Raw genomic sequence first — 13,958 nt, forward strand, 5'->3', positions numbered from 1 at the left:
TGTTCCCTGCATCACACCTCCACTTTCAACCAGCTGATTCACTGTATCTGTGCTGTCCAGGAAAATTACGTCAGCACTGTTCATTCTGGAGGCAGACTTCACACTGCCATAACCCACAACTGCACCAATAGCAAGGCTGCACTGCTCCACTGAGACACTGACAGCGGGAGAAAGTTTGATGGCATGTCCGGGAGTGAGTTTCTCCCACCGGGAGACGTGTCACCATTGTACCCTCCACAAACGCTCTCTGAAGCTCTCGAGCCTATCAAACAACAGAGTTTGGTGTTTGAGTGAACGGATGGACTCTAAATCTCATTCCATCAGACTTTTATGTGTTTGATCATTTCATTGATCATTAACCTGGCAGTACTTTGTCTCTGTTCCAGGGTTGGAGAAAGTCGGCCGTGACTCCACCTACGAGCAGGAGGGGAAGGTGCAGTTTGTGATGGACGCCGTGTATGCCATGGCCCACGCTCTGCACCACATGCACCGCGAGCTCTGCGCCGGATCCCCCGGGCTGTGTCCGCGTATGGCCAACATCGATGGCAAAGAACTGCTGGCTCACATCTGCACCGTTAACTTCAATGGTAAGAGCAGCAGTGGCCTCATCACTCACTTCATCATTCTCCATCACATTTATTTTGTGTTTTTCAGCTCATTAATATAAACTTCCTTTGCATGCCAATGTTGCTCCCAGGTCTTCTACTTCATGTTTTCATTTCAAATGAGTTAAGGAAGTCAGAATTAGTAGGAAAGATGCTGAACCAAAGTTACAGAGGTACAAATGTGAGGATATTTGATTTCTTTATTTTTGGCATAAAAAATGTAATGTTTTTTATTTGAAAAATAAATATGAGGATAAAGCCCTTGAGATGCAACATCAAATTTCCAAGGTGGTATTAAAACACAGAAAATGTGTTAGTCTAAATAGTCATAAATAAATAAAGCAAAAATTAAACGGGTGAATAAACCAAATACAATGTGGTATATAAAATATATATAAAATATGAGTCTACATCTAAGCTAAAACAGAAGCCACATATAATTAAAAAACAAGAGCAACAAGTGGTAGATTTAAGATGGACCATTGTGTACTTAATCAGCAGCTTTTTCAGTGATTTCCCTAAAACTCTTTTCACAGATAGAATTTAGGAGACTTGTTTTGTCAGGTTTATTGAGAGGTTGGGTCTACATGGAGCACAACATATCTTAAGATGCTCTACCACAGTGGTCACCAACCTTTTCGAGCCCAAGATCACTTTTTAATTCCAAACGTAAGCTGAGATCTACCACCCTGATATCTTCCAAGAAACCCACTTTCTTGGAAGGGTCATATTTATTAGTTTTTGCAATTTCTGTAAAGGCTGAATGGACGAGCATTAATATACACAAAGAAAGGCAGTTGTTTAACTTTATCTATTCAATGCACAATATTCACATTAATATCATGAATATGGCTGTAAATATGACTATTTCTTTGTATGAAAGAAGTCCCTTGTAAAATGAATACCAGTACTACAGTCCTGGTGTTTAGTTTAGTATATGAATCGACTTGTTTCGAAGGCAAAGCCGGAGATAAACCAGCAGCTCCGCCGCCAGTAGAGGACACGCTGCCATGTGAACAACAGACAACCGACACACAGCTGATCTGTGGCGTGACGCAGACAGTGAGTTCAGAGAGTTCGGAGATCGACAGTGAAGACTGCGAGATCGACCGGTAGATCGCGATCGACGGGTTGGCGACCACTGCTCTACCAAGTCCAAATGTCTGGCAGGTTAAAGGTTCTATCACATCTTTCTCAGGAATATTGACTATTCAGGGGGAAGGAATCACCAAAGTAAATGTGATGCTGCTTTGTGGCCAACACATGAGACTGTGGTTGTTCTGTGTCGCAGCTGGTGTGAACGTTTTTCTCCAAAATCTGTATAAAAGACAGGATGAATGAATAAAAGACAAAAAATTGTAAAAAAAAGTGCTTTATGTTTAATGACCCATAACCCCCCCCCCCCATCACATATCAGCCAAACTGTCGAATCAGAGACAACTTTAAGCATTTTTGATACAATTCTAAATGGAGCCATTTGTTTGCCTGTGAGTTTGAATAAACCCGACCGGCACAGTCGCAACCTCGGCCTGTTTTCTGTCAGAGGACAAACAAGTTGACAGAGTCTCACTTTTCTGACAAAGGATTTAGCTCTGCTGGCTAAGTGTTCACACTCATCTGTTTGTTGGTTGGTTTATTTATTTGTCAGCAGGATTATGTAAAACACACAGAGCTGATTCGCACCTGATTTGAAGAGAGGGGGCATGAGTCAGAGAAAAAAACATTTAATTTTAATGTGGTTGATCCAGAATAGTTTTTATTGCTTTTACTGAACATTGTAAGATCAGAAATATTCGTGATGTTAAGAGAAGAGTTTGTCTAATGTGCTGCAGATTATCAGACATCTTCCTTTGTCCTTTATTTTTCTGTTAGGAAAGATAAATAATCCTTTACATGTCTGTCTGACCTTGACTGAGGTTTGTGCCCTACTGAGTGCTATTCTAGTTGCTATTGAATATCCCCACATTTGTCCAAGTGCTAAAAACAGGTCAACCGGACTTGGTGGAGTTGACCTGTTTTTAGCACTTGGATATAACATGATCTGGATGACTGAGAATCTCCACATTTGCATGCACACCAGATTTCAACAATTTATTCAACCACATAACTAAGAAGTGATTGGCTGGTGTTTCTGTATCCTTCACTGATATAAACAGTGTGACGCTGCAGCATGAGGAGGAAACACAAAAAAGAATATGATAAAATACATTATTAGTCATCCTGACCTTTTATCAGTGTCTTCTTTTGTGACAATTCATTCACCCTCCCTTCATTCATCCCTCTTTCTCCTCTTCATCTTATTCTCTTCCTCGCCGTCATGGTCTGAGCTCCCCTCAACGTGGCTGGTCCGTCGGCAGCATGGAGAGTGAATGCTAACATCATCATAGGGAAAATATTTCACCTTATTACTAAACTCCCAATATGGTCGCCCGGTTTAATTTCCTCTGATTTCCACATTCGTTATTCTCTGCTCAGTGGGACCGGCTGCAGTCTGATGATCCATCTGCTGTTACACAAGTTAAATAATCACAACACTTTACAGTCTCAGCTGTGGGATATTCTGTCTCACGCTATGTGCTGAGATTTTATGTGACTGTGTAACATCCCTCATATAATAATAAGTCCTGCCCATATCATAGAACACTGGATCATGGCTCCTGTCGCTTTGCTCGTGCCGGATTGGCTGCAGGATCAGGGCAACGTCACACGTAGGCCAACATGAAGTGAATATCACGGTTCAAAGTTCACCAAAGTTGAACTCCACACAAAGCCACGCTGCGATTTGCTTCGCCACAGGAAGCGAATACTTTTCTCTCACCACCTGCGAACATCCACCTGTTCTCATCCAGGAACGATGAGAGGAGGAATACTGGCTGAAGGGACTACAGTTGCTGTTTTATAAATGTGAACGCCGGAGAAGCCAGCGCCTCCGTGTGTGGGTCCACAAGATCATCCGGAGACGCACACAGCTCGGGTAATTTCACCCTCTTAACCAGGAGCTGTTTCTGGATAACTGCGCTACCTACGCTTTTTTGCTGGAGTTCAAATACTTCAAATCAAGCGAGTAAAGCGACAGACTTGAATTTCCTCTCCTCGCATTTTATGAGTTTGCACCATTTGTGTCGCCCAGTGTGAATAAAGTGAGTTTTTTTTCTTTGCTCGCCCACACGATAATATTGCAATGCCAATCTCTCCACTATAATAATACTCATATTAAAACACATTTTGAACAGTCATAAGTTCTATTATCATATTGTTCTAAACTTATAAAAAAACACATGCTGTCCAGTCACAAGGATGATTACTACAATGCATGATCAGCTAACCTGGGTGCTATTTAAGAAAAAAAATCTATTAATAATCAGTATTGTAAATGATGTAAAAGTTTTACTGGTGTGAATAACTGTTGTCAGTTCTTACCACTGTAGTGCTCAGATATTGCTAAAATGCAGGAAGCATAGGAGGTCACAAAGAAGCAAGTAAGGAGGGAAGAAGCACTTCCTCGTTGCATAAGAATAATATATAGTCAATTATGATTTATTTGGTTTACTTCTGTCCTGTTTGTGTCATGTCCTCGTGCTTTCAAACAGTCTCTGGTTGAGTCACGGCCATCCGTGGGTTTCACAGGAGCTTTAATGAACCCCACTTTCCCTCTCACTTCTAAGCGCTGGCATTTATCGCCAAGGCCGGTTTCTCTTTCACCACCCAGCAAGGAAATATTCTCTATAGTTTAAATGAAAAAAAAAAATACACGTTCCACACACATTCTTCAGTTTCTCCGCTCCTGCTGAAGGCTGAAGCTGAATGTGGCTTCTCAAGGTGAACATGTTTGAAGAACTTCTCAGGGACCCTTTAAATACACATCACAGAATAAAAACCCGACAGCCCCATAGATCGACTCATAAAATTAAACTGACTTTTTTTGTTACAATGTGTCTTATTGCAAAACTGTTCTCGACTCTTCTTACTTCAAACAGGAAAACTGTGTAAAACGATTGTAAAATTGACAAATAGGTTATTTGTATTGTTTTTTTCCCCCCTTTCAAACTAACAGTCACTGAGTAACCATAGCTTATAAAATATTCGGTGGGCTCTATATGTCAGTAGTTAATTCATATCTTATATATATAAAAATATATACATACATATATGGGTTTTCTCTGGGATGATTTGATTTCCTTCCACATTCCCGAAATAAAAAAATATTTAGACAAAAAGCAGAATTTTCAGTAGTGGTGGAGGAATATTGCTGTTTTTTTTGGCGGCCAATGTCAAAATTAGGGACACATTGCCAATCAAACATTCTGTATCTGTGTTGTTGTTGTTTTTTTACATTTAATAAAATTACAACAATTAAATGGCAATATCAAATGAGACACAAAAGTTGCTGAACTGAAAATTTTTTATGACACTTTAACACAGAAATGTCACACAGATATTTAACATACACGATTTTGTCATATTGATTTACTTTGGAGAGAATTTGCACAGTAAGAAATCTCTATCCCCCTATTATCAACCATCAGCTAGATATGCATGGATGTGTTGCGACAAACAAATTTCAAAATATCAATACGAAGTGATTTTTATTTCTGGAACCACAATGTTTCTCTCTATGGGTATAAAATATCAACATAATTACTGAGTGGCGCTGCACTTTGGTGTGAAAGTTCTATCCACCAGGTGAGGGAGACTGGAGCAGGTGCATTGAAGCAGGAGCAGGTGCATCACATGTTATTTTTTTCGGTTTAATTAACATAATTTATTTAATCAGGGACATTTCCCTGAGAGCATTGCTCTCTTGAGAAGAAAGGTCTTGTATCTTGTCTTGTGTCTGGCAGCTGTCAGGTGCACACAGTGGGGTTCAAAAGTGAGCCCAAGTGCTCTCAGATGTTTGGACTCTATAACCTTTATCTTACTGTATAACCTTAATCTAACAGTAACGGGTTGCAGCTTCTGTGCAGTAGCACACGTGCATCAATTCTGGCTCAGCGGTGTGTAGCTCATGTGTGGTTTTTGCCTGATTGAGCTTTTGAAGGCAGACACACACACACACACACACAGACACACACACACATGTCATGCTGTATTTGGGGCTTTCCTGTGTGAATCTGTGAACAGCATGCTCAGTTGAACCTTCACATACATCAAACGTTGACATAAATCAAACTTGAGCTGCTCCTCTGTATTTTACGCTTCACTTCACTGAGCACGGGGCAGCGGGGTTACCCATAATTCCATGTATGAAATGCAGCAAATCCAGGACGACAAAGCGGTGCTGTGTGGCGGTGGTGGCCGGGGGGCTAATCGCTAAGTCAGCCGTGTGCTCCTTGCTCGCGTGCTTATTTTTAGAGCGTTGGGAGGCTAATCGAGACACTTTTGCTAATGTTAGCGCTCGCTGTGCTAAAGCCATCTGCATGAGGCCTTCGTTGTAATATCCCGTTTGAACGCGATCAGCGGAGCAGCGTGGGAGGGAGGCGGGAGAATGAGGCGGGGGCAGGACATCAGGGATATTCCCCCCTGATTCCTTTGGACAGCACATGCTTACTAAGAGGCGATAAAAGCTTGTTTTTTTTATGGGGATGCAACATGGCTGACCCTGTGGAGCTGCAGGAGGAGAAACCCTTTAGAGCCAGACCAGTGGTGGAGGGAAGGATGGGGAGTGGGTAATGTAGCTATCTGAAATGATGAATATGTGAAGAGCTCCGGCTGTTCAGAAGTTCAAATATGCACATCCAGAGAGAAGTTTGTCATTGTACCCTGCGAACCAGTAAGTTAAAAACTGGAATTATGTGTTTGGAATTATGTTGAACCATCAATGCTGTGGCCAGTGATTGTTGCCCGAACCACTCGGCCACCAGGGCACTCTTAACTAACAGCAGCAGCTTTTCAGCCATCAAGCAGAAAGTAATGTGAACAAGTTGTGATCTGCATATTAACAGTCAGTCAGTGACTCCTCCCTTCTTTGCGATCAATGATATAAATAAGAACACACTGTTTTTGATCAAACTAATCTAGGATTTAATATTCATACAGTTGTCTAATTTTTTGAACTGTTTTTGTTTATGAAAAAATGCAAGTTCATAGCCTCTTCAGTTTTTCTCTGCCCGCATTAAAAACATCAGAACAGGCTAAACTCTGTCTGTCGTTCTTGTTTAATTTGGTAAACACAAAACTGTGCATCACAGCCAAAAGTCTTTAGAGTGGGACAGACGGACTGCTCAGTCTTCTGAGTCTCAGATGATAAAATCTGTGTTCATGTGATTACAGCTCATACATGCTGGGCCACTAGTCATTCTCTAACTGCTATAAAGCAGATTAAATCATTGCTTTATTATTGTGATATCTGATATTATTGAAACCATCGTTTTAGCTACATCCACTAGCATCGCCACTTCCGGTAGAGGACATTTAGGCTTAAAACTTGGTGTAAATGATACTGTTCACCCCTGAGACTCCTAAAGTGTGTTGTGGACTCACACACTTCACCAACTCCCTCCATCGGCATAGTGGTGAGGAGATAATTGAAGTAGATTTAAATTTGTCGGTGAATTATCCCTTTAAGGTGAATATACAGATTGGGGAGACACATCAGAAGGGAGGCAGTGCATGAGCTCCACTGAAACCGTCTGTGTGTTCAGTTTACCTCACAGACCCCAGCACATGAGCTGAGAGGACAGTGACTCAACAAACACCAGAGTTTCACTGGATACATGTGGTTTTTAAGTAGGCTCCATGAGGAGCATACAAGATGAAAACAGTATTTCTCCCTGCCTCCGTAGCCTCTGTTTCTAGTAAGAAATGCTTCGTAGAGACACAAAGCTCATAGTAAAACTAAGGGAGTGATCATTCTTTACAGATCCTCTCAGTATGTTAACAACATCTAAACAACTGGAGAGTTGTGTGATGATTTAAACAGCTGTTAGTGAAGATCATGCTTCACTATGACAAAGATCCAGAGCATAAACAACCAGGGCTTCTGTGGCGTGGATTGATATATTTGATCAAATGGAAGCAAATCTGTCCCATGAGGGCAACGACTGACATCAAAACACTGAAATGTTTATAATCCTCTAAACTTTTAATTACATCCAGTATGCACGCGCATATCATTACACAAGCTTTTGCAAAATCTTTTGAGTGTATGAAGACAATTAGTGACTTTTGGTGACTTTCGAGGACCCTATAGCAACCATCCAATTAAAATGGTCAGAAACCCCACTCAGTGGTTTTCTTACTGTGTAACTTTCTTACAAACAAGCTGTCTCAGTTTTCTGGCTGCATTCTTCTGGGGCTGTATTTAAAGACCAATTGCGACACAGCGGTGCGACTGGGCTGTCCCGTACTGAAGGCTCCTCCAAATGCATCAGACAGATGCATCCTTTCATCACAGATAAACAAAGTCGGATCCTTCCCAGTCCAACCTATCCCAGAATTCATTTCACTTTGGTGACGAACCATTTTTCAAAGAGGTAATGGCATCTGCAAGTGATAAGTTATCAGATGCTTGAGTATTAGGCTTCAACACAACTAAACAGATAATGGTATACAGTACGTGTTAAAAAAACAATGGGCATTAAAACTTTCTCCTTGTGTCCAACTGCAACAAGGGCAGTACGAGCTGGTGACACCGATCACATAAATCCACTGCTGCGGTGTGTGTGGGCCGGGTAGATCACGTCGTCTGAAGGATGCAGATGTCACAGCTCAAGTACAGGCACAACAGAATCCAAATGCACAACAAAGGAGGCAGGTGAAAGTTCAAAAGTCTTTACTTGAAAAAAGTATAAGGATACAAACATCCAGGCTGGCAAACTTCAACAAAGGGCTCGGCTTAAGGCAGAATCTGGGTTTAACAGGATTGGTTAAAAACAGGATCAATATAACAAGACTTAAGCAAGGATACAACGCTGGAAAGCTAAGGCACATGGCACAAGGACAATCAGACTGAATGAATGAAATAAACTAAGACACTCAAACCATGACAGCAGCCCCTGAATTGAAGCGACAGTGTTGAAATGTGCAGGTGCAACAGTTTAAAGATGAGCAAAGTAACTCAGGTCCAGCGACAAGGAAACAAGATTTTATTGTAAACATGTAATTCTATAAATATAAATATGTAAATGAGGATATATAGGATATCATTTCCTCTGCAGCGCATGTTCAGTTCAATGATTCTCACTGTGTCTTAAAGCACTGTGGTTTAATGATGGAATGTCTGGGTCTTAAAGAATGAGAACCGCTTGGTTTTCTTATGAACGGTGTCTTAGTTGCTTTTCTGAAAAGCTGAATATTTATTTCAGGGTATCTATCACAAAAGCTTCTGCAAACCTGAATCACTTACTGTAATCTAACCTGAATAAACACATTTTATTCGCAAATTTGCATTTGTCAACTTTTCCTCCGCTCTTTGGAGCTTGAATGGAATAAAAGCTGTCACTAGGACCAAATCTTTGAGGATATTATGCATGAAGTCAAAAATGATGAAAGCTCAGAAGTTGACATTGGCTGAAAAACTTCCCAACTCAACAAGGACGGAATGTAACTAAATCTCTCTTTGGAATGAGAATGCAGAGAAACGTGTGTGAATGTGAAATCTATGTTTAGAGGCATGATCCCACGGATGAATCGCTGAGCTGCCGGGCTGCAGCTCTAACTGTCCACTCCGTCCGCCAAGGTCCACGTATACAATCGATACTGGAAACTGGTTCAATAAAACTCTGAGACCGCCCAGTGCTGTGTTTCAGAGCAACACATGCTTCCTGTCAGGGCAGCGGAGAAACCCGCTGCTGTCGGATCCATTCAGGTCAAAAGGTTAGACTAATGGAGGATCACATCTCCTCCTGCTCGGACTTTCTGACAAACTGCAGCTAAGAGGAGGCACAGTATCAACAACCTGGAAGCAGAGTCTACAAATATTGTCGGAACATTTAAACACCCTGACTTGGTATTCATGGTTTAACTCTCAGGAGAAGGGCTTAGTGGAAACAAGGTAGACAGTGTGAATAAAGAAAATGTCATGTGGTTCCTGGTGTTTCTGAAGATGAACCACTGCCAGACCTTGATCAGCAGTCTCACACTTAACACCCGGTGCAGAATATCTGTGTCCCATTAGAGACGTGGCTTAAAAACACAGCCATGTCCATCCAACTGACCAACTACAGGACAAATCTTTTCAATCTCGTCTGCCTCTCTTTACTATGAACCTGAAGCCTTCCTTGCAGAAAAGCCCAGACAACATCTGACTCACATCAGCCACTTGTTCTGACTTCCACGTCATTTATGTAATTTTATTATTTTCTATTTTCGTGTCTGCTTCCCATGCTGTGACCAAAGAGTCAAACGAATCATTTCAGTATGAATGGAACAGGGCCCCTCTTATCACATGTGGGTCTATTTCCTGTAAATGCACTTGAAAGGTTTGTGTTGAAGGCTTCCATGTTAAAGCCTCAGGTGTTATGCCCCTGAGTGGCTGTGCCAATTGGGCCCAAATGTTCACTTAGACTCCCTGATTACCTGAAAAACATGGTTTTGGCTTCTTGAACAGGATATCTCAAATATGCCTTTGGAAATGGAAATTTCCTCAATTATTCACCAGTTGTCCCTTGGACTCAAAAAGGAGTTGATTAGATTTCAGTGGTCAAAGGTAAAGGTCAGAGTGACCTGATATGAGTCTGGAAAAATAAATGTATGTAGATTGAAACTGCACTGGTTGATGGAGGCATACAACCACAATGGTGTGTCTAGTCAGCAAAATGTAGGTTTCAGCTTCAAACCTGTACCTTCAGTTACGAAAGTACCTAGATTTAAAAAAACAAAAATTATACAGTACACATTATTTATCAGTTAGGTGGGGTTCTGACAAAAAATCCTGGGGTTACAGGTATGGTCAAATTTAAATTATATATAAATAAAGCTAGATTATATAGGTTTTCGGAGTGAAAGAAGAATTTATGACAGAACTGGAGTTGTAGAGAGGTGCTCAGGATGGATTGTGGGTGTGAAAAGTTCAGCATTGACTCCTCTCTATAGATTTAGGCAATACACGCCTGTTGGTTAATGTCAAGGAAAGATGGTGGATTTGACCAGATAAAAACAAAATGAATACATTGTCCATTAACATTTTACTGTCGCCTTTGTTATGGAAGTTTTCTGGAAGCTGGTGAAAGGAGAACTCAGGCAGCAGCTGATGTCTTATGCAGAAGATTTTAATGTAGACTTGATGCATCAAGGAGACCAGAAGGTGGAACAAACGCTAACAGAGTAACATGAGCAAGTGTCACCCCCAAGTCTGAAGATGTCTCCCACAGCATCCCAGTATGTCTCCCTCTACTTGCATCACCCATTCTAACAGCACATCCATGAATGGTTAGAATTGCTGTCACTCTCTATGTTACATGTAGGTGTTCACATCCTATTGGATAGTTAAGCCTAAAGTATGTATAACTAAACCACATTGTGTCCTCATGTCTTGCCACTGAAGTTGGTGCCTCTCTGTCTGGAGCATCTGAGTTAGATATGAAAGTCCCTCAACGTAGACACTACAATGTACTGTTGGTTGGTCCTTTATCTATAACCTGACCTTGGGTTCTGCTTAGAGAGAGAAGGGAGTATCTGTGGAATTAGACAGGCACTATTCTCCTGTACAGATGTAGTGTAATATACAATAATATATAGTGGCATATACAGTAATGTGTGAGGATGTTGAAATTCCTCAACAACATCCAGTTTCAACATTCTTGTGACTGAATACCTTGACCTCCAAGATGGTGCTTGACTTCAAAAATCTTTGTGGTTAATTAGCAACATTTTGTCATTCTGTGAGATGAAAACAACCGACGAAACTGTCTTCAGACTAAATTAAATGAATGAATGAAATGAAGGCTACTTGTGTAAATGGTCTGCAGTTATATAAAATGTGTTATTTAAATCTCAATAAATAAATCATGTGTAGCAGTGTGGTCCATTTGAATAGCTCTTCACTCTGGACTCCACTGTGACATCTGCAGAGAAGATTGTTTGTTTTTGGGTCGTCTCATTGTGTTTAATGACAATGCTGCAGCGCGTGTCACTGCAGAGTGATCATGATTCCCACGTTTGGAAATAACGTGGAGCGAAGATGTTGAGTCCATAACAGCACAGATTCTCTGAAGTGAATCGAAGTGAAGTGAGGGATGCAGAGGATGAGGTGGTGATGGCGGTGGGGGGTGTTTCCACATCCTGAGGCGCACTGTGGTGATTCATCTCCACGCTGATGTGATTTGTGATGCTTGTATTCATGTTGAGGAAGGAAATCAGGGCAGGATAGAATCAAACCGGCGCCCACTCACTTCATTATAAATCAGTTTTCTTTTTGTTAGTGCTGTTGTTCTGCTCTTTAGCTCCAATCTGCTGCTCTCCCTCTCGGCTTCAGCCGCTCCAAACTAATCCACTTCAAGTTCAGGCCTGTTGTCCTCCTGTGTTAAATTTTCCCTGTGGCAGGAAATACAGCACCACTGTAAGATAATAATACTGCATGGTGAATACAGTTGCTGAAGATTAAAAAACAGAAATCCAGAGACTGAATGTGAAAACAAAGCATCAAATTTAGGAGGATTAACTGAATCTCTGAGTTTTCATTCAAATTTTGACAAAATCTAACAAAACTCTGTCAGTCTATAAAGAGAGATGTTAAGAGCAAAAGGTACTATATGAATAAGGCCTGCTGCTGCACACTAGAGGATGATCTGATTAGGCAATCGCTGTTGCGTTACTGTGAGATCCAAAGTCCCTGGAATTGCCTTTGTGAAATTGGTTTCTACAACCGCAAGTGTGTGGTCTTGCGTTCTGGCCAAGTTGTCTAGTATGTCTATTATTATATAAAAAATCAGTTGAATCTTTCCGTTTTTAAAATCGGTTAAGGGTTGAAAGGAGTGCGCCAGGCCCAAAGTTATTTATTTTATTTGTTTCTTTGCCTTTAAATCAAGATAGCCTTGGACAAGGTTACATGAAAGTACTGCCCAGACTGTCTCCCATGTCTTTTTTTTTATTACAATTTAAATAATGAGATTCCCATCAAGATAGGTGAATAGTGATGATATAAAAACATCCACACCAAAAATTTGGAAATCTTGAAAAAGTATCACTTGCAGCAAAACACTGATTTTATCATCTGTCAGAATGGCTGCGTTTTTGTTCTTGCCCCGCCTCACAAAAAGCCCAGTCTGCTCTGATTACAATAACAGTGGTGTTGATTTGTTGCATGTTACATGTTAATCTGTGACTTTAACATGAACAAGGTGTTTCAGGCTCCTTCAGTGGGAGGGAAGGACTTGCAGCCCCACACTACTGCAGCTGTTAGGCAAGGCCTTTATAGTAATACCTAAAATATTTAACTAATGTTAGGTATATGTAAATATACTTCCTGAGTTCGATACCAAAACTCAATGTAGTGTATTATGATACTGAAAGTGAATACACACCAGATAAATCATCTGCTCGCAGAGAAAACTCATTTGACACTGAAAACTCTTTCCTAACCTGACTGTGTTCACTTCAACTCAGCTCTATACTGATCCACATCACCCCTCAAGGTTGTTGTCACAGCAACTAGGGAAATAGACACATGTTTAAGTTTTCTGATGATTCTGTTATTGTCGGCCTACGTGTAGAGGCAGAATGGGACCATGGTTCAGTGGTGGAGGTCTTTGTGTCTTGGTGTGACTGGAGTCTTTCTTCCATTTAACTGTGTCAACAAGTCTTAGCCCTCTGCCAACTCTTAGGATTATTGTTTAGACATCAGCCTGTAGTGGAGCGCTATGGTGGGAGCACATTGGTGTTTTTGATAACAAACTGTATGTTAATGTTGCCTTTAAACAGGTCTCACAATTCCTTTTTGTTACCTGAGGGCTATTAGCTCTTATATCATTTCTGCAAAGGTAATAACTCTTTTTTTTTTATTGAGGTTTCATTGGATCTGTGGTGATACTGCTTGGTTTAGAAACTTTTGCAAGTCTTATTAAATTAGCCAGTAAGAGCTCAGGGAGAAGTCAGACTAAGCATGTGGCCATTAATAACGGACCGTTCCTTCAGAGGATTTTAATGTGATATTAGATATTTTCCCGAACAAAAGACACACACATTACATACCTTGCATGAGACATCACATACAGATAAATGATTGCTCTTAAGGGTGTTGGATACACTGTATTGCACTGTTCAAAAACAGTTTTTAATATAAACTGTAAACATTGCAGTATTGTGTTTGAGAGAGGGCCAAGGTCAGTGGTAGTGTTCAGTACACAAATGGCAGTGTGGTAGAAACAATTGTTAAGTCTTTAGTAGGGATGTAACAGGGATGTGTTCATCCAGGAA

The 13,958-nt window shown here is 40.8% G+C and overlaps 1 protein-coding gene across 2 annotated transcripts in view; it reads left to right on the plus strand.

Annotated features, from left to right (window-relative positions):
• Positions 1–13,958, plus strand: part of LOC118110256 (metabotropic glutamate receptor 8) — a 138,320-nt gene that overhangs the window by 98,884 nt on the left and 25,478 nt on the right. For both annotated transcript variants that reach the window (XM_035157970.2, XM_035157971.2), the window contains exon 7: positions 387–587. In XM_035157970.2, the coding sequence (XP_035013861.1) occupies positions 387–587 (201 nt within the window). The remainder of the gene's footprint in view (positions 1–386; positions 588–13,958) is intronic.

This window comes from Hippoglossus stenolepis, chromosome 5 (assembly GCF_022539355.2).
Source record: "Hippoglossus stenolepis isolate QCI-W04-F060 chromosome 5, HSTE1.2, whole genome shotgun sequence".
NCBI classification, from domain to species: domain Eukaryota; kingdom Metazoa; phylum Chordata; class Actinopteri; order Pleuronectiformes; family Pleuronectidae; genus Hippoglossus; species Hippoglossus stenolepis.